The sequence below is a fragment of the Ranitomeya imitator genome, chromosome 8 (genome assembly GCF_032444005.1).
Source record: "Ranitomeya imitator isolate aRanImi1 chromosome 8, aRanImi1.pri, whole genome shotgun sequence".
Taxonomy (NCBI): Eukaryota; Metazoa; Chordata; class Amphibia; order Anura; family Dendrobatidae; genus Ranitomeya; species Ranitomeya imitator.
In genome coordinates this window covers 8,685,255-8,707,985 of record NC_091289.1, presented here as the reverse complement: position 1 = coordinate 8,707,985, position 22,731 = coordinate 8,685,255, and the positions used below count along the sequence as shown (strand labels likewise).

Below are 22,731 nucleotides of genomic sequence, written 5' to 3'. Positions count from 1 at the left end.
GCAGTGGTGATGTCACGTCTGCGGCGTCCATATCTGCTACCTCCACTGCTGCTCTGGTCCTCGTTGATCGGCTGCAGTGGTGACATCAAATCTGTGGCGTCTATATCTGCCTCCATTGCTGCTTTCATCCTCGTTGATCGGCTGCAGCGCTCATATCTGCTGCCCCCAATGACTGTCCTCCGATGGCACTAGCTGAGCCCCGGGATTGAAGGCTCCTTATATACCAGGTCTCCTTCCCCATCTGGTTTATTCCTGTTTTTCTTTTAGTTCTAATTTACTGCCCATAGTACCATTTAGTTAATTAAGGGGCTTTGTTTGCCTTAGAATGAAGTCTAACCTGCCTGGAGCTGATCCTTCATGGGGCCACACGTCACCGATCTCTGATTTTACCTATATTCAGTACGACATCAATGACATTCGTATTTTTGCATTTTCCTTCTTTTCCCCTGCCATCGTTTTGTCTCACTCCGCTGCAGTTCCTAGTCTGTGTCTCCTGGGATGATGGACAAGATCGGAGGCGGCAGGAGACCGTCTGTTCTCAAGTCTCCATCTCTACCCATTATCCCCCCAGACATCACACTATCAATAACTGGATGTGTAGGGCCCTCGCTGCCGCGTTCTGCTCATGTTGCTCTCCATGCTCGCTGCCACAAGCCAGTTTATCACTTCTATCTCTGAATTAAAGCAAGTGGAGCCTGCTGTCCCGCTGTCACAAATTGGAAAAAATAAGGGAAGCGGCAGGTCTGTAACGTCCTCTGTACTGATAATAAGCACAGGTGACGCCGACTTCTCCGACTGCTGGAGGTTTATCTGATCATTTGTGTGATGTCATCCAAACTGGCAGAATTTGAACCTCTATTTCCATGTCCGATCATATCAAAAGAGACCGCACCATTTTATTGTTCTGGATTATAAGCAACCTCTGAGCATCAATTTACAGTTTATTAGCACATACATAAATATCCTGTACTGACCCTGAGTTACCTCCTGTATTATACTCCAGAGCTGCACTCACTATTCTGCTGGTGCAGTCACTGTGTACATACATTACATTACTGATCCTGAGTTACATCCTGTATTATACTCCAGAGCTGCGCTCACTATTCTGCTGGTGCAGTCACTGTGTATATACATTACATTACTGATCCTGAGTTACATCCTGTATTATATTCCAGAGCTGCACTCACTATTCTGCTGGTGCAGTCACTGTGTACATACATTACATTACTGATCCTGAGTTACCTCCTGTATTATACTCCAGAGCTGCACTCACTATTCTGCTGGTGCAGTCACTGTGTACATACATTACTGATCCTGAGTTACCTCCTGTATTATACCCCAGAGCTGCACTCACTATTCTGCTGGTGCAGTCACTGTGTACATACATTACATTACTGACCCTGAGTTACATCCTGTATTATACTCCAGAGCTGCACTCACTATTCTGCTGGTGCAATCACTGTGTACATACATTTCTGATCCTGAGTTACATCCTGTATTATACTCCAGAGCTGCACTCACTATTCTGCTGGTGCAGTCACTCTGCACATACATTACATTACTGATCCTGAGTTACATCCTGTATTATACTCCAGAGCTGCACTCACTATTCTGCTGGTGCAGTCACTGTGTACATACATTACATTACTGATCCTGAGTTACATCCTGTATTATACCCCAGAGCTGCACTCACTATTCTGCTGGTGCAGTCACTGTGTACATATATTACATTACTGATCCTGAGTTACATCCTGTATTATACCCCAGAGCTGCACTCACTATTCTGCTGGTGCAGTCACTGTGTACATATATTACATTACTGATCCTGAGTTACATCCTGTATTATACCCCAGAGCTGCACTCACTATTCTGCTGGTGCAGTCACTGTGTACATATATTACATTACTGATCCTGAGTTACATCCTGTATTATACCCCAGAGCTGCACTCACTATTCTGCTGGTGCAGTCACTGTGTACATACATTACATTACTGATCCTGAGTTACATCCTGTATTATACCCCAGAGCTGCACTCACTATTCTGCTGGTGCAGTCACTGTGTACATATATTACATTACTGATCCTGAGTTACATCCTGTATTATACCCCAGAGCTGCACTCACTATTCTGCTGGTGCAGTCACTGTGTACATACATTACATTACTGATCCTGAGTTACATCCTGTATTATACTCCAGAGCTGCACTCACTATTCTGCTGGTGCAGTCACTGTGTACATATATTACATTACTGATCCTGAGTTACATCCTGTATTATACCCCAGAGCTGCACTCACTATTCTGCTGGTGCAGTCACTGTGTACATACATTACATTACTGATCCTGAGTTACATCCTGTCTTGTACTCCAGAGCTGCACTCACTATTCTGCTTGTCCTCCATATAAACTGTCCTGGTATCGGGGTTTGGCGATCTCGCCGGCCGCTCATTTTCCCGGCAGCTGCTTTTTGTATCTTCTCGCAGATCCGGAGAAGATGCTTTGAATGTCTGAGGTCTTAATCTATTAGTGAGATGCGTGAGATGCAGAGCTGGAAATCCCTGAATTATGGTGCTGTCCGGAGGAGCAGACGCGTCTCCTGTGGATGTGAATGCGGCTCTGGTGCAGGTGCGGGGCTTCATTGCTGGCATTCCTCACCCCGGCCGTGTACCCATCACACTGACACATTGGAGCGGACGCCCCGTCTTCTGGGTGCTCTCCCCTCTTCTCCCTACTATGGGCTTTTCTTCCATCATGGCTTCCGGTCATATTTTACTTTTATTACTACTGTACGTTGCTGACGTGGGGAAGATTCACAGAACCTCGCCGTGTAAATGATCCATACATTGTCTGCATTCCTGACATTTCATTAGTGTTGGTAACAAGACGTATACACAGCGATGGAGGTCGTAACGACATTCACCGTCCATCATTAGCGCTCGTAACCATGTGTCCGACCGCGGAGCACAGGGGCGCTGTCACCGGGATGCGCTGGTCTGCGACATACAAAGTGACCATTCCTGCTCTCATAAGTGTCATTCCTCTGTTATGTATCGCTGGATATTACCAGTCCTCAAGTCCAAGGGGTGTGTCCTTACACTGACGCAGGCTGCACTGATTGGTCAGTTGAGACACACACCCTACTGGTGACACCCAGTTGTCAGTTTTCTCCCAAGAAGAGTAACAGACGATCTGCAGAGCACAATTGTAATTTTTACAAGGCCCCTCAAAGTTTCATTCATGGACCCCCATGACTTTTGTGCCTACTCCCATCATGCGGACAAGGACTTGTACTTTTAGCCCTGACAATGCCTAATAATGGCGCTGTGCCCGCTCTGCCCTGTGTTTGTAGCCCGCTCCTGCTGAGATTTGCAAATATTGATTATTTTCTCTTCTTCCACTTTGTTTCAGCTCGAGTTCTGACATCTTACGAGACATAGAGGAAGCGACGGAGCCGGAAGCCTTAAATCCCTCACTGTAAGTACCTGACGAGCTCTGGCCTCTCATCCTGCGCACGCAGGGATGGGGGGGTGCCTCTCATCCTGCGCATGCGGGGGGTTGCCTCTCGTCCTGCACACGCGGGGGTTGCCTCTCGTTCTGCACACGCGGGGATTGCCTCTCGTCCTGCCCACGCGGGGGGGATGCCTCTCGTCCTGCACACGCGTGGGGGGGGGGGGAGGGGGGTTTCGTCCTGCACACGCGTGGGGGGGGTTGCCTCTCATCCTGCTCACGGGGGGGGGGGGGGGGGGGGGAGTTGCCTCTCGTCCTGCTGACGCGGGAGGTGCCTCTCGTCCTGCCGACGCGGGGAGTGCCTCTCGTCCTGCTGACGCGGGAGGTGCCTCTCGTCCTGCCGACGCGGGGGGTGCCTCTCGTCCTGCCGACGCGGGGGGTGCCTCTCGTCCTGCCGACGCGGGAGGTGCCTCTCGTCCTGCCGACGCGGGAGGTGCCTCTCGTCCTGCCGACGCGGGGGGTGCCTCTCGTCCTGCCGACGCGGGGGGTGCCTCTTGTCCTGCCGACGCGGGGGGTGCCTCTCGTCCTGCCGACACGGGGGGTGCCTCTCGTCCTGCCGACGCGGGAGGTGCCTCTCGTCCTGCCGACGCGGGGGTGCCTCTCGTCCTGCTGACGCGGGGGGTGCCTCTCGTCCTGCCGACGCGGGGGGTGCCTCGTCTTGCCCACGCAGGGGGGTGGTTGCCTCTCGTCATGAGCCCCCCCGTCTCTAGATGATATCAGTCCTGGGTAATAACTTCTCTCTTTGAAGTGTGGAGAGCCGTGCACAGAAATTCATCCAGTAGCCTAAAAATAACTCTTCCTCGGGGGGCCGCCCGCGCCTGATTTATTGCTAATTACTCCATAGGCTTGTAGATGGAAACAGAATATGGATCGTCTCCATGCTGGCATGCACGCACCAGACACATGAGCACGCTCACCACTCATTGGGTCTGAAGTGTCTCCAGCCACCGTGCGATTTACTCCTTGTGTGATGAAATGTGTTTGTTCTCTGCTTGCAGTCAGTGAATAGTGACATACAACCCCTCCTAGCATTGCGCTGCTTGCAGGCTGCCCGGTCTCGTTGTATGCGCCCTGTAGTGCACCATCAGGTGATAATAATCCCTGTGTATGACACCTGTACAGTATCTGACGTCGCCATGTGACTAGATGCAATGCCGTCCTGCCCCGATACTGCTGGGCAATCCCTTTAATTATAAGGCTGTGTTCACACGTTGCGTTTTTGTTTAGTGCTCTTTTTTAGTGCAGATTGTCACAAAACCTGAAGGATTTCCTAGTCCCAGCAAAGGGAATGTGAATCCTGAAGTCTCGTGCACACGTGGCTTATGTGTGACTTGCAGATTCGGTACAGATATTATTATTCTCCAGTGTCATTTTTTTGGCTGAAATCTGCACCATAAACACAAGTAAAAAAACAAAGCAAAAATGTTAATTTTTTTACGCCAAGAGATGCAGAAATGGTGCAGAAATGTCGGCTCCAGACACTCACCGTGTGCACATACGCCAGCCGTGCTGTGATGGATGTGAGGGGCGCCATTTACACTTTATGGGATGTTGTTTAGTCACTGGGTCGGGTGATCTTTTCATGTGCAGAATACTGGAGTATGCTGGGACTTGTAGTTCCTGCTCTGTCCTGATCTTTTCACCTTGTGATCCCGGATTGATGCGATTATCGCTGCAGGATTCTAAAGTTTGTTTGCAATGTCTGTAGAGCAGAATGTGTCAGCCATCGGGTCGCGCTCCACCACATCTCTGCTCAATCACATCCTCACAAAAGGGGGTTTCATGCTGCCCACTGACCGAGCCACTGTAACAAACACTCAGATGTGAGAAGTATCAACCTCTAACCATCTGCATTCTCCATTTCTATTGCTCTGCTCCATCACAGGAGCTGACCGTGACCAAACCCATCCAATAACGGACACTAGCACACCCCAAGGACCCCACTGACTATAATAGGGGGTCTTTCGTGTTTGCGTCATTGTCTGATATTTTTTTTGCTGCATCTTCAATGCAGTCTCCAAACTAAACTTTCAAGGCAGACGTGGACGGAGCCTAAACGGCCAGCTTTCCTCCTGTAGATGTAAAGAACAATGTTCCCATTCACTGTCAGGAAGCAGAGGTGTCACCGATCTGTGTTAGAAAGTTGCTGATCGATTTATTAGACTCATTAAACATTAATTAAAAGCTCCTGCTGATAACAGAGAGAACAGCATGAATAAAACATTTCAACGTTTCCATTCTCTGCTCCTCGGTGATAATTAGATCCTGGCCCCGCGGACGTGCCTCTGTGCCGCAGCCTTCAGGGTCAGTACGTTTGGTCAGGTCACTTTCTTGACATTCTTACCGGTTTTAATTAAAGGTCAATTCCAACCAGATTGTCATGGATTTCCCGTCTATACTGAGGATGATCACTAATGTCGGCCCGCTGGGGGCCTGAGCCCGGGATCTGTCACTCAAACTCAGGTTTCCAGCCATCATCTGGATCAAGTGTCTTACTAAGGCTAGGTTCACATTGCGTTAATGCAGCCCGTTCAACACAAGCGTTAAACGGGCTGCAATAACGCAAGTGCCGAAATGTGATCACGCTAGCGCAGATAGAGCTAGCAGATGCTCTGTCTGCGCTAGCGGTGACTGACTCTGAAACACGGCAGCCCTCGTCCAAGGGTCCGTCACTCAATGACGGCACATCGCTAGCGCACGCCCGACATAGGGCTTAATGGCGGTGTTAACGGACTGCCTATAACAAAATGTGAACGTAGCCTAATATATCACCTGATGGAGATGCAAGAAACCAACAATTACTGTGGAGGTTCAGCAAATCAGTTTCTGGAGACCTAGTGTTAACAGTCAGTGTGGTTAAACAGATAACACGACATCTGCACCAACTTTAATGGCATATATTAGTAATACACCGCCAATATCTATCCTGGGAGCTCCCCCTAGTGGTGACTGCAGACAGGATCTTATCATGTATCTCTGTATACAGGGAGCTCCCCCTAGTGGTGGCTGCAGACAGGATCTTATCATGTATCTCTGTATACAGGGAGCTCCCCCTAGTGGTGGCTGCAGACAGGATCTTATCATGTACCTCTGTATACAGGGAGCTCCCCCTAGTGGTGGCTGCAGACAGGATCTTATCATGTATCTGTGTATACAGGGAGCTCCCCCTAGTGGTGGCTGCAGACAGGATCTTATCATGTATCTCTGTATACAGGGAGCTCCCCCTAGTCGTGGCTGCAGACAGGATCTTATCATGTATCTCTGTATACAGGGAGCTCCCCCTAGTGGTGACTGCAGACAGAGCCTTATCATGTATCTCTGTATACAGGGAGCTCCCCCTAGTGGTGGCTGCAGACAGGATCTTATCATGTATCTCTGTATACAGGGAGCTCCCCCTAGTGGTGACTGCAGACAGGATCTTATCATGTACCTCTGTATACATGGAGCTCCCCCTAGTGGTGGCTGCAGTCAGGATCTTATCATGTATCTCTGTATACAGGGAGCTCCCCCTAGTGATGGCTGCAGACAGGATCTTATCATGTATCTCTGTATACAGGGAGCTCCCCCTAGTGGTGACTGCAGACAGGATCTTATCATGTATCTCTGTATACAGGGAGCTCCCCCTAGTGGTGGCTGCAGACAGGATCTTATCATGTATCTCTGTATACAGGGAGCTCCCCCTAGTGGTGGCTGCAGTCAGGATCTTATCATGCATCTCTGTATACAGGGAGCTCCCCCTAGTGGTGGCTGCAGACAGGATCTTATCGTGTATCTCTGTATACAGGGAGCTCCCCCTAGTGGTGACTGCAGACAGGATCTTATCGTGTATCTCTGTATACAGGGAGCTCCCCCTAGTGGTGGCTGCAGACAGGATCTTATCATATATCTCTATATACAGGGAGCTCCCCCTAGTGGTGGCTGCAGACAGGATCTTATCATGTATCTCTGTATACAGGGAGCTCCCCCTAGTGGTGACTGCAGACAGGATCTTATCATGTATCTCTGTATACAGGGAGCTCCCCTAGTGGTGGCTGCAGACAGGATCTTATCATATATCTCTATATACAGGGAGCTCCCCCTAGTGGTGGCTGCAGACAGGATCTTATCATGTATCTCTGTATACAGGGAGCTCCCCCAAGTGGTGGCTGCAGACAGGATCTTATCATGTATCTCTGTATACAGGGAGCTCCCCCAAGTGGTGGCTGCAGACAGGATCTTATCATGTATCTATGTATACAGGGAGCTCCCCCTAGTGGTGGCTGTAGACAGGATCTTATCATGTATCTCTGTATACAGGGAGCTCCCCCTAGTGGTGACTGCAGACAGGATCTTATCATGTAGTATTATTATTATTATTATACATTTTTATAGCGCCATTTATTCCATGGCGCTTTACATGTGAATACGGGGCAAATATAGACAAATACATTAAACATGAGCAGATAACAAGGCACACGAGTACATAAGGAGGGAGGACCCTGCCCGCGAGGGCTCACAGTCTGCAGGGGGTGGGTGAGGATACACTAGGAGAGGGTAGGGCAGGTTGTGCGGCTGTTCAGTAGGTTGAGGATCACTGCAGGCTGTAGGCTTGTCGGAAGAGGTGGGTCTTCAGGTTCTTTTTGAAGGTTTCTATGTTAGGCGAGAGTCTGATGTGTTGGGGTAGAGAGTTCCGGAGTATGGGGGAAGCACGGGAGAAGTCTTGGATGCGGTTATGGGAAGAAGAGATGAGAGGGGAGTAGAGAAGGAGGTCTTGGGAGGATCGGAGGTCGCGTGTAGGTAGGTACCGGGAGACCATGTCACAGATGTATGGAGGAGACAGGTTGTGGATGGCTTTGTATGTCAGTGTGAGGGTTTTGAACTGGAGTCTCTGGGCGATAGGAAGCCAGTGAAGGGCTTGACACAGGGGAGAGGCTGGGGAATAGCGGGGGGACAGGTGGATTAGTCGGGCAGCAGAGTGTAGGATGGATTGGAGTGGTGCCAGAGTGCTAGAGGGGAGTCCAGAGAGTAGGAGGTTGCAGTAGTCGAGGCGGGAGATGATAAGGGCATGCACTAGCGTTTTTGCAGTGTTGCGGTCAAGGAAAGCACGGATCCGGGAAATATTTTTGAGTTTGAGACGACAGGAGGAGGCAAGGGCTTGGATATGTGGCTTGAAAGAGAGGGCAGAGTCGAGGATCACCCCGAGGCACCGGGCGTGTGGGACTGGGGATAGTGAGCAGCCATTGACATTGATGGATAGGTCTGGTGGAGGGGTAGAGTGAGATGGGGGAAAGATGATGAATTCTGTTTTGTCCATGTTCAGTTGTAGAAAGCGAGCAGAAAAGAAGGCTGAAATGGCAGACAGACAGTGCGGGATTTTGGTAAGCAAGGAGGAGAGGTCAGGTCCGGAGAGGTAGATCTGCGTGTCGTCAGCGTAGAGATGGTACTGCATACCGTGGGATTCTATGAGCTGTCCCAGGCCGAAAGTGTAGATGGAGAAGAGTAGGGGTCCTAGAACAGAGCCTTGAGGAACACCGACTGACAAGGGGCGAAGTGAGGAGGTGGTGTGGGGGAGGGAGACACTGAATGTTCGGTCTGTCAGATATGACGAGATCCAGGAAAGGGCCAAGTCTGTGATGCCAAGGGATGAGAGGATTTGTAGCAAAAGGGAGTGGTCTACAGTGTCAAAGGCAGAAAACAAGTCCAGGAGAAGGAGGACAGAGTAGTGTCGCTTGCTCCTGGCAGTTAGTAGGTCATTGGTGACTTTAGTTAGGGCAGTTTCAGTTGAGTGATGGGAACGGAAGCCTGATTGTAACCGATCAAAGAGGGAGCAGGAGGAGAAGTGGGAGGACAGTTCAAGATGGACATGTTGCTCCAGCAATTTGGAGGCATAAGGGAGAAGAGATATTGGGCGATAGCTAGACACAGAGGATGGGTCGAGGGAGGGCTTTTTGAGGATGGGTGTGATCTTGGCATGCTTGAAGGATGAGGGAAAGACACCTGTTGTGAGTGAGAGGTTGAAGAGGTGTGTTAGGGTTGGGATGAAGACCGTGGAAAGGTTAGGGATGAGGTGGTGTATCTCTGTATACAGGGAGCTCCACCTAGTGGTGGCTGCAGACAGGATCTTATCATGTATCTCTGTATACAGGGAGCTCCCCCTAGTGGTGACTGCAGACAGGATCTTATCATGTATCTCTGTATACAGGGAGCTTCCCCTAGTGGTGGCTGCAGACAGGATCTTATCATGTATCTCTGTATACAGGGAGCTCCCCCTAGTGGTGGCTACAGACAGGATCTTATCATGTATCTCTGTATACAGGGAGTTCCCCCTAGTGGTGTCTGCAGACAGGATCTTATCATGTATCTGTATACAGGGAGCTCCCCCTAGTGGTGGCTGCAGACAGGATCTTATCATGTATCTCTGTATACAGGGAGCTCCCCCTAGTGGTGACTGCAGACAGGATCTCATCATGTATCTCTGAATACAGGGAGCTCCCTCTAGTGGTGGCTGCAGACAGGATCTTATCATGTATCTCTGAATACGGGGAGCTCCCCCTAGTGGTGGCTGCAGACAGGATCTTATCATGTATCTCTGTATACGGGGAGCTCCCCCTAGTGGTGGCTGTAGACAGAATCTTATCATGTATCTCTATGCAGGGAGCTCCCCCTAGTGGTGGCTGCAGACAGGATCTTATCATGTATCTGTATACAGGGAGCTCCCCCTAGTGGTGGCTGCAGACTGTATCTTATCATGTATCTCTGTATACCAAGAAATCTGGACACGTCACACAAAAACCCGTAGGAGACGCTGACACCGGACGTCTCTGGACAGTGTGGAATTTATTTTTTTATTTCCAGAGACACAATGAGATTGATTCATTAAGTGTTACAGAAACAGAACAGCAAGTATCCAAGATATTATTGAATTTCCTCAGGAGATGGGAATCTCTGCAGAGAGACATGTCGTCCTCCCCGTGGTCTGTGTGCAGCTTTTACATTTGCAGGGTAAACTATACAGTATAATAGAGCTGCGCTTATATACATGAGGCTTAATCGGCGGTCTCATGTTCAGTAAGGGTTAAAATTGCAAATTTCCCATAAAAACAAACACCCGTGCAGTTTAATTCTGATTAAAAATCCTCAGATCAGAGGGATTGTTAGTCCGATAGTCTCCTGATCGCTGCCTATGTCACCGGCCACGTCAGGATTGAGCACACTCTTCTAGGCTGCTCTGGCGGCAGGATCGCTGGTCCTGTCCGTGACTGCGCTCCTGCCATGCTGCAGAGGTAAAGCTGCCCGTGCTGGCGACATCGCAGGGGGCACAGTTCACTCCAGAAGAATATCCATACCGCTGTGCCTTGTCAGTCTTCAGGAGCACATACCCATCAATCAGGAAGTCTGGAGACAGAGCTGTGCGCTCCTGAAGACGAGCGCATGTATATTTATGCATCTTACACTTACCTGGCGCCATTAATTCCCCATTGGCTCACAATCTACATTCCCTATCAATCTGTTGAGTGTAGGAGAAAACCTGAGGAAGCCCACGCAAATATGGGGAAAACAAGAATGTTGTCCTTGGTGGCATTTGAACCCAGGACCCCAGCAGCAGAGCGCAGTGTGTCAGGGCTTCCAGGGATGCAGAGCGCAGTGTGTCAGGGCTTCCAGGGATGAAGAGCGCAGTGTGTCAGGGCTTCCAGGGATGAAGAGCGCAGTGTGTCAGGGCTTCCAGGGATGAAGAGCGCAGTGTGTCAGGGCTTCCAGGGATGCAGAGCGCAGTGTGTCAGGGCTTCCAGGGATGAAGAGCGCAGTGTGTCAGGGCTTCCAGGGATGCAGAGCGCAGTGTGTCAGGGCTTCCAAGGATGCAGAGCGCAGTGTGTCAGGGATGCAGAGCGCAGTGTGTCAGGGATGCAGAGCGTAGTGTGTCGGGACTTCCGAGCATGCAGAGCGCAGTGTGTCGGTTTTTCCAAGGATGCAGAGCGCAGTGTGTCAGGGATGCAGAGTGAAGTGTGTCGGTTTTTCCAGGGATGCAGAGTGCAGTGTGTCGGTTTTTCCAGGGATGCAGAGCACAGTGTGTCGGTTTTTCCAGGGATGCGGAGCACAGTGTGTCGGTTTTTCCAGGGATGCGGAGCGCAGTGTGTCGTTTTTTTTAGGGATGCAGAGTGCAGTGTGTCGGTTTTTCAAGGGATGCAGAGCCTAGTGTGTCGGGACTTCCAGGGATGCAGAGCACAGTGTGTTGGGGCTTCCAGGGATGCAGAGCGCAGTGTGTCAGGGATGCAGAGCGCAGTGTGTCAGGGATGCAGAGCGCAGTGTGTCAGGGATGCAGAGCGCAGTGTGTCTGGGATGCTGAGCGCAGTGTGTCTGGGATGCTGGGCGCAGTGTGTCGGGGATGCTGAGCGCAGTGTGTCGGGGATGCTGGGCGCAGTGTGTCGGGGATGCTGGGCGCAGTGTGTCGGGGATGCTGGGCGCAGTGTGTCGGGGATGCTGAGCGCAGTGTGTCGGGGATGCTGAGCGCAGTGTGTCGGGGATGCTGAGCGCAGTGTGTCGGGGATGCTGAGCGCAGTGTGTCGGGGATGCTGGGCGCAGTGTGTCGGGGATGCTGGGCGCAGTGTGTCGGGGATGCTGGGCGCAGTGTGTCGGGGATGCTGGGCGCAGTGTGTCGGGGATGCTGGGCGCAGTGTGTCGGGGATGCTGGGCGCAGTGTGTCGGGGATGCTGGGCGCAGTGTGTCGGGGATGCTGGGCGCAGTGTGTCGGGGATGCTGGGCGCAGTGTGTCGGGGATGCTGGGCGCAGTGTGTCGGGGATGCTGGGCGCAGTGTGTCGGGGATGCTGGGCGCAGTGTGTCGGGGATGCAGAGCGCAGTGTGTCGGGTTTTTCGGGGATGCTGAGCGCAGTGTGTCGGGTTTTTCAGGGATGCAGGGCACAGTGTGTCGGTTTTTCCAGAGCGCAGTGTGTTGTGCTGTGTGTGAGATCCTGAGCACAGTTTTTGGGACAGATGGAGACGCTCCTGAGCCCTTGAACATGAGCTATAAATATCTGGATGGGATTTTGAGAACATGACATTAGAGACTTGTGTCTCAAGGACTTCAGGACTTGAGTTCTTCTCTGATGAGATCCTCTGATCGAACTCTTGGCTTCATATCCATTTCATATCTTGCTGCAGAACGCCTTAGATTATTGTGCTGACCCTCAGCATGTGGCAGGAGTGTCCGTATGCCTCAGACCCCCACATGTGGGGTCTGTGCGAGGTCGCCCCATGTGTCAGTCTGCTGCTATGTAAATGGTAATTTATCACTTACAGATTATAATTATTTTCTACTTGCTGAAATAAATTCATTCTCCGTGCACTGACTCCCTGCTGGGATTATTCTTATACACAGCCGCTAATGTGAGCGAGCAGAGCTGAAGTGTAAAGAATGGAGGAGTTGAAGACACAGACTCCAATAGGCAGTGCGGCTAAGCTGGAGTCCCTGAGCTTACAAGTAGCCGACACTCAGATGGTTTCCTTGTAAAAACATGCACAGAATAATCAGATGGAAGTAACATGGACGGTGCACAGTGCCAGCCTGTGCATCGGGCGCGATGAGACGTTGTAGATGCCCAGGTGCTGCCATCATCTCTGCAGGGCAGCGCAGGTCCAGCGGTCATCTCAGCAGGGCAGCTTGTGCCTGAACACTTGACCTGTCTGTATGAATGTGAATCACGCCCTGCAATAAAGGCTCCTTCCATGACGCACACAAGATGCCAGGAGGCGACATCCATTCATCCCTTGTAGCGGTCACAGGGCTTCTATCCTCACACGTCTCGGGCTCCATAGGCTGCTTGCACCAGCAGAGCCTGGCATCACCCGCACTTTGCTGAACAGCCAAGTACCAGGACCCTTGTGGTGTGCCCCTGACCGGAATAAAAGGCTCTAAAGCAGTGATCAGTGACCTGCAATGCTCCAGCGTTGGCAAACCTGGCCGTCAATGTGCTCTTCTGCGAGCTGGAAGCTTTAGGCTCCCCATGGTGTTGCAAAACGCAAGTTTTAAGTGTGAAAGTTCCTTTACTATGTGTCTATTATTATACTTACATGGTATTGTGGGTTCATGGCTGAGAAGCGGCTGCTACCCTTCAGATCCTGAGCAGTATAAATGTGCATACATCATGTCCACACTGTGAACTTTCAGGCAACAGCGACTGCACCACATGTTACAGCGGTAATTCTGTACAGAAATACTGTATCTAAAAGTACTCAATCACTTGTGAGGTCCAACATGAAAAATCCATATAACCACACCTGCACACCTACCATCATACTCTAGTCTAGATATTTTCTTATACATAGGGGCAGTATTATAGTAGTTATATTCTTGTACATAGGAGCAGTATTATAGTAGTTATATTCTTGTATATAGGGACAGTATTATAGTAGTTATATTCTTGTACATAGGGGCAGTATTATAGTAGTTATATTCTTGTACATAGGGGGCAGTATTATAGTAGTTATATTCTTGTACATAGGAGGCAGTATTATAGTAGTTATATTCTTGTACATAGGGGCAGTATTATAGTAGTTATATTCCTGTACATGGGGCAGTATTATAGTAGTTATATTCTTGTACATAGGGGGCAGTATTATAGTAGTTATATTCTTGTACATAGGGGCAGTATTATAATAGTTATATTCTTGTACATAGGGGCAGTATTATAGTAGTTATATTCTTGTACATAGGGGGCAGTATTATAGTAGTTATATTCTTGTACATAGGGGTCAGTATTATTGTAGTTATATTCTTGTACATAGGGGGCAGTATTATAGTAGTTATATTCTTGTACATAGGGGGCAGTATTATAGTAGTTATATTCTTGTACATAGGGGGCAGTATTATAGTAGTTATATTCTTGTACATAGGAGGCAGTATTATAGTAGTTATATTCTTGTACATAGGGGCAGTATTATAGTAGTTATATTCCTGTACATGGGGCAGTATTATAGTAGTTATATTCTTGTACATAGGGGGCAGTATTATAGTAGTTATATTCTTGTACATAGGGGCAGTATTATAATAGTTATATTCTTGTACATAGGGGCAGTATTATAGTAGTTATATTCTTGTACATAGGGGGCAGTATTATAGTAGTTATATTCTTGTACATAGGGGTCAGTATTATTGTAGTTATATTCTTGTACATAGGGGGCAGTATTATAGTAGTTATATTCTTGTACATAGGGGGCAGTATTATAGTAGTTATATTCTTGTACATAGGGGGCAGTATTATTGTAGTTATATTCTTGTGCATAGGGGGCAGTATTATAGTAGTTATATTCTTGTACATAGGGGCAGTATTATAGTAGTTATATTCTTGCATATAGGAGCAGTATTATAGTAGTTATATTCCTGTACATAGGGAGCAGTATTATAGTAGTTATATTCTTGTACATAGGAGCAGTATTATAGTAGTTATATTCTTGTACATAGGGGCAGTATTATAGTAGTTATATTCTTGCATATAGGAGCAGTATTATAGTAGTTATATTCCTGTACATAGGGAGCAGTATTATAGTAGTTATATTCCTGTACATAGGGGCAGTATTATAGTAGTTATATTCTTGTATATAGAGGCAGTATTATAGTAGTTATATTCTTGTACATAGGAGCAGTATTATAGTAGTTATATTCTTGTACATAGGGGGCAGTATTATAGTAGTTATATTCTTGTACATAGGGTCAGTATTATAGAAGTTGTGGTGTAACTGGTGCTATAATATTGGCTCTGTCCTGCGAACGATGAGAATATCGGATATTTCTTGCCTCTTCATCTTGAGCCTTAAGTAACAGGAATGAATTCCCTCTCGTAGTCTGGGCTGTAGGAGGTTATGCCTCGTGGCTCGCAGCCGCTCATGTTTACGTTGTGTGTTTATGACTTCAGCGATCCTTGTTGTACATTATGCGGTGTTTTTTCTCTGGTTTGTACACTGTGGCTGTATGTTCGCTCTCCAGGTCCCTGTGACGTTGATGCCTTTCCATTTCACAGTAGTCCTGGTCCTGTAGGAATCGTTCTTCCTAGGATTAGTCGGCTGTTAACCTTTCACTGGGGCGATGTTTCATTATTTCTTAATTCTCAGTTTGTAGGTGTCTTCTTTTATTTGACCTTTGCCTTTTATATTTTGTTCATTAGAATTTCAGAGAAGTTTTACTGTTTTATATACAGAGAATATCGACTCGAGTCACTCGATCTTATTTGCTTTACTTTTTGCTCTTCCATGAGCCGATTGGCTTCTTGGACCATTGGGTATGTGCACACATTACGTATTTGATGCAAACATTTTGGCAGCATTTCTGTATCTCTTGGCAAGAAAATCGCGGCAGTAAAAACATGCATTTTTAACTTGTGTTTTGGTGCCAACTTTTCCCCAGTCATTAGTATGAAATTATTGTGCAGATCATTGGACACTGCGCCACCGACTCATCATGTATTTCTTTGTGTTAAGTTTTTTCTTGCAACAAATTCTTCAAAATGGCGTACGTGCTTCCCGAATTTATCTCAAAGTTACAAATAGACTTTATTTTTGCATTTTTACCTTTTGTGCATCTCCCGCGACCTGCTGCTCTGTCCTAGAAGTTGTGGTCGGAGCCGGGTCTCGTTCTGCCTGTATCGTGGTAATTAATGTTCCCTGTAATACGCGGAGGATGATTGACATTTGATAATTGGGGATTTTAGCAAGATGTTTCCTATAACGCAGGACTGCTGCTAGGAGACCCGGCGATGGCTCCTTGTTTTGGGATTCGCCTCGTGACTTCCAGTCTAATTCTTTGATTAAACATTGTGTTTGCTCTTTGTTGCTGAGCTGTCTACCCGGGAATAAACCCTCGCTCGCCGCTGCGTTCAGACTGCGTTTAATACCGGCTGCTCCATTGTGCGGCCATAATAGCACTTTGGCAGATATTAAATCTGCGCACAAAGAAAAATTGGAGGGAATGGCAAATAATGTTTCTGTCATGTGTCACATCATTGGAAGCAAAAATCACTGTATTATAGAGCTAGTACGAAACGGATATTAAATCATATCAGAAAACATGCCCTGGGAGGGAAATACCCCCTGGTCACACGTGTCTGATCCCGTCAATGAGGGATCCCCAAATTACTGAGATTGAAACTTTCCAACCATCTCCAAGAAAAAGTGTCTGGATTGTTGGAAGACCATTCCCGGTGACGACCTCTTGAAGCTCATCAAGAGAATGCCAAGAGTGTGCAAAGCCGTCATCAAAGCAAAAGGTGGCTACTTTGAAGAACCTAGAATATAAGACATAATTTCAGTTGTTTCACACTTTTTTGTTACGTATATTATTCCACATGTGTTAATTCATAGTTTTGATGCCTGCAGTGTGAATGTACAATTTTCATAGTCATGAAAATACAGAAAAATCTTTAAATGAGGTGTGTCCAAACTTTTGGTCTGTACTGTGTATATGTATATATATATATATATATATATATATATATATATATATAATATATAGCTAATGATTGTTGTCGCTGTCCACGATGGTGCTGATGATAGTGCTGCGCTTATGTGCCGGCATGTTCATATATGAGCGCACGTTGTTGAAGATCTGAATAATCCTCTTCCATTCTCCTCTCTGAATGACGATCACATCGGATCAGGAGTATTTGTGGGGAAACCTCCGTGTGACGGTGACACGGGCAGTTACCGGATTATTACGGCGCAGCCACCGTCAGGTCAATGTCCAGCGTGAAATAAGCGCAATAGAAAGTATAAACCTCCGGCCAACGGCGCTGAGAGATCCGTACCGTCGTATCGAGGAGACGTTCTCGACTCTGCCCAGATAATCCAGGATCCTGGACACTTCACGCGAATTATAAGACGCAGCAAATCTAATAATGTGATATCATCCAGCGTACAAGGACGATAAATCCAACTGGAGGCCACAACGCGCTGACACTGATGGCTTTTACTTTTTAAAAATGTTGAAATAAAGAGCCCGAAATGATTTATTTTTCTGTTCTATATCCTGGGTCAGAGTTATATATTGCTCTGCTGCTCTTCATGCAATTCGGTGAACCAGGAGGTCCTGGATGAACCGGATTAGGCGCAGAGAAGTGGTTTACTGTACAGATAACTGGTCTGTTCACTGCCTGGATTTTGCTCCCCTCCTCAGACTTCTTAATAGTCTTACTAATACTACATGCTGGTAATTACTCGTTTTTGAGTGTTTCTGGATCGGTGGAATTAATACGAACAGTTGAGTATTCACATTATCGCATTGGAGCAAGACTCTGTGCACAGCGATCGATCAGCGTGATTGACTGCAGCCTTAGGTATCCCCTGAGGTCTGTACCCGCTACACCTCTGGACCTGATGTGCCCGCTTCCTTTCCATGCGCAGGATCTTGGCTCCAGTTATTACTAGTGATGACCTGTGACACCTGGCAGTGAAGCACTAGACCCTGCCTGGGACGAGCGAAACATGATGATCCCTTCACGTTTCTGAGCCTCCGGCCATTACATGGACAGTCGCTGAGTACAATGTGAAATGTGTAATACTCACTTTTACCTTGTGGTGGCGCTGCAGGGATGTGCACTTTCTGCAAGTTAACCCATAGATCACTGCCCAGCCACTTTATTATAGAGATGCCTCATGGCCTGAGAGCGCTGCTCCTGTGCCTAGTCTTACACGCCAGGAGCGCTGCTCCTGTGCCTCGTCTTACCCCAGGTCAGCAGTGCGGCTGGAGGTGCCTCATACCCTGAGAGCGCTGCTCCTGTGTCTCCTGTCTTAGGCCAGGTCAGCAGTGTGGCTGAAGGTGCCTCATACCCTGAGAGCGCTGTGCCTCGTCTTACGCCAGGTCAGCAGTGCGGCTGGAGGTGCCTCATGACCTGAGAGCGCTGCTCCTGTGTCTCGTCTTAGGCCAGGTCAGCAGTATGGCTGGAGGTGCCTCATGGCCTGAGAGCGCTGCTCCTGGTGTCTCATCTTAGGCCCGATCACCAGTGTGGCTGGAGGTGCCTCATGGCCTGAGAGCGCTGCTCCTGTGTCTCCTGTCTTAGGCCAGGTCAGCAGTACAGCTGGAGGTGCCTCATGGCCTGAGAGCGCTGCTCCTGGTGTCTCGTCTTAGGCCAGGTCAGCAGTGCGGCTGGAGGTGCCTCATGACCTGAGAGCGCTGTTCCTGTGTCTCATCTTAGGCCCGATCACCAGTGTGGCTGGAGGTGCCTCATGGCCTGAGAGCGCTGCTCCTGTGTCTTATCTTAGGCCCGATCACCAGTGTGGCTGGAGGTGCCTCATGGCCTGAGAGCGCTGCTCCTGTGTCTCTCGTCTTACGCCAGGTCAGCAGTGCGGCTGGAGGTGCCTCATGACCTGAGAGCGCTGCTCCTGTGTCTCTCGCTGTCTCTCGTCTTACGCCAGGTCAGCAGTGCGGCTGGAGGTGCCTCATGGCCTGAGAGCGCTGCTCCTGTGCCTCGTCTTAGGCCAGGTCAGCAGTGCGGCTGGAGGTGCCTCATGACCTGATAGCGCTGCTCGTGTGTCTCGTCTTAGGCCAGGTCAGCAGTATGGCTGGAGGTGCCTCATGGCCTGAGGGCGCTGCTCGTGTGTCTCGTCTTAGGCCAGGTCAGCAGTATGGCTGGAGGTGCCTCATGGCCTGAGGGCGCTGCTCCTGTGTCTTGTCTTACACCAGGTCAGCAGTGCGGCTGGAAGTGCCTCATGGCCTGAGAGCGCTGCTCCTGTCTCTCTCGTCGTCTCTAGTCTTACACCAGGTCATCAGTGCGGCTGGAGGTGCCTCATGGCCTGAGAGCGCTGCTCCTGTGCCTCGTCTTACGCCAGGTCAGCAGTGCGGCTGGAGGTGCCTCATGGCCTGAGAGCGCTGCTCCTGTGTCTCGTCTTACGCCAGGTCAGCAGTGCGGCTGGAAGTGCCTCATGGCCTGAGAGCGCTGCTCCTGTCTCTCTCGTCGTCTCTAGTCTTACACCAGGTCATCAGTGCGGCTGGAGGTGCCTCATGGCCTGAGAGCGCTGCTCCTGTGCCTCGTCTTACACCAGGTCAGCAGTGCGGCTGGAGGTGCCTCATGGCCTGAGAGCGCTGCTCCTGTCTCTCTCGTCGTCTCTAGTCTTACACCAGGTCATCAGTGCGGCTGGAGGTGCCTCATGGCCTGAGAGCGCTGCTCCTGTGCCTCATCTTACACCAGGTCAGCATTGTGGCTGGAGGTGCCTCATGGCCTGAGAGCGCTGCTCCTGTGCCTCGTCTTACGCCAGGTCAGCAGTGCGGCTGGAGGTGCCTCATGGCCTGAGAGCGCTGCTCCTGTGCCTCGTCTTACGCCAGGTCAGCAGTGCGGCTGAAGATGCCTCATGGCCTGAGAGCGCTGCTCCTGTGCCTCGTCTTACGCCAGGTCAGCAGTGCGGCTGGAGGTGCCTCATGGCCTGAGAGCGCTGCTCCTGTGCCTCGTCTTACGCCAGGACAGCAGTGCGGTTGTCCCTCCTAATTACGGAGCTGGATGCCGACTATAATATTTACTGTTCTCATAGTATAACCTGGCAGCTCGCTCCAATAGCCGCAGGGCGATGTTTGTATGACCGCAGGGAGCGCCCCGGGGATCGTGCTTGTCATCGGTGACTCCGCGTACTCGAGAAGCATCGTGTAGAGATGAATAGACTCGCGGCTTTAGAAGTGGCGCACATAAAGAGAGATGATCGCCCTCCCCTTCCAGATACAATGCTGGTTAATCAGTTTCTTCTGGAGATGTATACTTGTGATATATAAACTGTAACTTCCAGCCGTCAGTTATTGTCTTTTTAGCGGGATGATTAATGAGACGGACTGACTCTCAATCCCCATTCTAAATCATTCCTGAGGTTGGGATGGGGCTCTGTGCAGCCGGTCATGTCCTTCCAGTCCAGATTCCCCCCGGCATTGTGCTTGGTGATGTACGGCTGCATGCAGGTACTCAGCTATGAAGCTCCCAGCGGGGGCGCAGTGTTTGTGCCAATACCAGAGGAGGTCTGGATTCTGCAGTTGTGGGGTCAGCAGAGCTGTGGGGACTCTTCTGCTCGCGCTTCTCAGCACTCGGCCCCCCTCTGTAATGTTATGGGGTCTCCACTTTGTGGCTGAATTGCTGCACTTTATTCCACTTCTCAGGTGATGGGGTAATATTCAGGAGGAAGAAATGTCATGGGCGGACTTGTTTCTCCAGTGACTTCTATTACAGGACCGCGCTGGTATCAGTGAGCTCTGCACCACCGGCCAGTCTGTCACATGGTAGTAAAGGCAGACGGCATTGCGGGGGGCCGGAGGTTATACACTGGGGGGGGGGGTAAGCGAGGGATCTGTCGTTATTCACTGGGGGAAGTAGGGGACAAGGGGCTAGATGTTCAAACCAAGTTTAAGCACAGGTAGCTGTCAAAATGCACCTGGTGAGGAGACCCCATTCACACCTTTGATTGTTGGTGTACATTTGTTTCTCTTTGCCAAATATTTTTACTTTTTTCTTATTAAGGAATCCGTTTTCCATACACCTGGATCCTACTTTCTTCTCCTATATATGTTCTACACAACAGTGGCAGATGTTAAACACTGGGGGGGTTTGGGGACGGATGTTATACACTGGTGGGTGAGGGCCCGGTTGTTATACCCTGGGAGGCTATGGGGCCAGATGTTATACCCTGGGAGGCTATGGGGCCTGGATGTTGTACACTGGGGCGTTTGGGGCCGGAATGTATATGCCAGTGGGTGAGGGTCTGAATGTTATACCCTGGGAGGCCATGGGGCCGGATTGTATACCCTGGGAGGCCATGGGGCCGGATGTTATATCCTGGGAGGCCATGGGGCCGGATGTTATACCCTGGGAGGCCATGGGGCCAGATTGTATACCCTGGGAGGCCATGGGGCCGGATGTTATATCCTGGGAGGCCATGGGGCCGGATGTTATACCCTTGGAAGCCATGGGGCCAGATTGTATACCCTGGGAGGCCATGGAGACGGATTGTATACCCTGGGAGGCCATGGGGCCAGATGTTATACCCTGAGAAGCCATGGGGCCAGATGTTATACCCTGGGAGGCCATGGGGCCAGATGTTATACCCTGGGAGGCCATGCAGCCAGATGTTTTACTCTGGGAGGCCATGGGGCTGGATGTTATACCCTGGGAGGCCATGGGGCCAGATGTTATACCCTGGGAGGCCATGGAGCCGGATTGTATACCCTGGGAGGCCATGGGGCCAGATGTTTTACTCTGGGAGGCCATGCCGGCGGATGTTATACCCCGGGAAGCCATGGGACTGGATGTTATACCCCGGGAAACCATGGGGACAGATGTTATACCCCGGGAAGCTATGGGGCTGGATGTAATACCCTGGGAGGCCATGGGGCCGGATGTAATACCCTGGGAAGCCATGTGGCTGGATGTAATACCCCAGGAGGCCATGGGGACGGATGTTATACCCCGGGAAGCCATGGGGCCAAATGTTATACCCTGGGAGGCCATGGGGCCAGATGTTATACCCCGGGAGGCCATGGGGCCGGATGTAATACCCTAGGAGGCCATGGGGACGGATGTTATACCCTAGGAGGCCATGGGGACGGATGTTATACCCTGGATGCCAATATGGCTGCTTTTGTCGTGTCCTAAGTGAAAATCAAGAAATGCTTGTTATTTTTTGTTTATTTTTATTTTTTTAGCACAAAAGACATTTATTGAGCCCTTTGAACACTATTTACATGCACCTAGATATACCAATGGAAGCCAGAGTGAAAACCTCCATTCTTTACACTGCAGGCTTTATTAATAAAAGCAACTTTAATAGAACCAATGATTACATTTCAGTGGAGCAGACGCCTCGTATGTTCCTTGTTTGTATCCACGAGCCGTAGGGCTGTTATTTCCCCAGATCCCTCTTTTCTCACACGTTTATGAGGAGAACATATGTTTCCATGAAACAGAAGGAAATCACGTGCGTCAGTGCTGAGGAAATCCTGATGTGTTTTTCTCTTGAGACTTTGAAGTGTTCGTTTTCTTAGAATCAGTCTAGAAATCAATTATATTGCTGTGTCTCGGAGCACAGGGAGATCTCATAGAGGATAGGTATGGACATGGCTGACCGTACGCTCTGCGGACCTTGTGGGTGTCAGCTTTTGCTGGGTTTATTCACTTCCAGTCCTCATAGTTTCCTCTGATTTTTCAGACCATGAACCTGTGTCTGGGATTACAATGTATTAGCTAATATTAGTGTAGTATCTGGGGGCACATCATGCACCATGGAGAACACGTTA

At 49.5% G+C, this 22,731-nt stretch overlaps 1 protein-coding gene across 2 annotated transcripts in view; it reads left to right on the top strand.

The window, feature by feature from the left end:
• RAD18 (RAD18 E3 ubiquitin protein ligase) overlaps positions 1-22,731 on the top strand; it is a 190,757-nt gene that overhangs the window by 156,404 nt on the left and 11,622 nt on the right. For both annotated transcript variants that reach the window (XM_069736206.1, XM_069736207.1), the window contains one exon: positions 3,407-3,472. In XM_069736206.1, the coding sequence (XP_069592307.1) occupies positions 3,407-3,472 (66 nt within the window). The remainder of the gene's footprint in view (positions 1-3,406; positions 3,473-22,731) is intronic.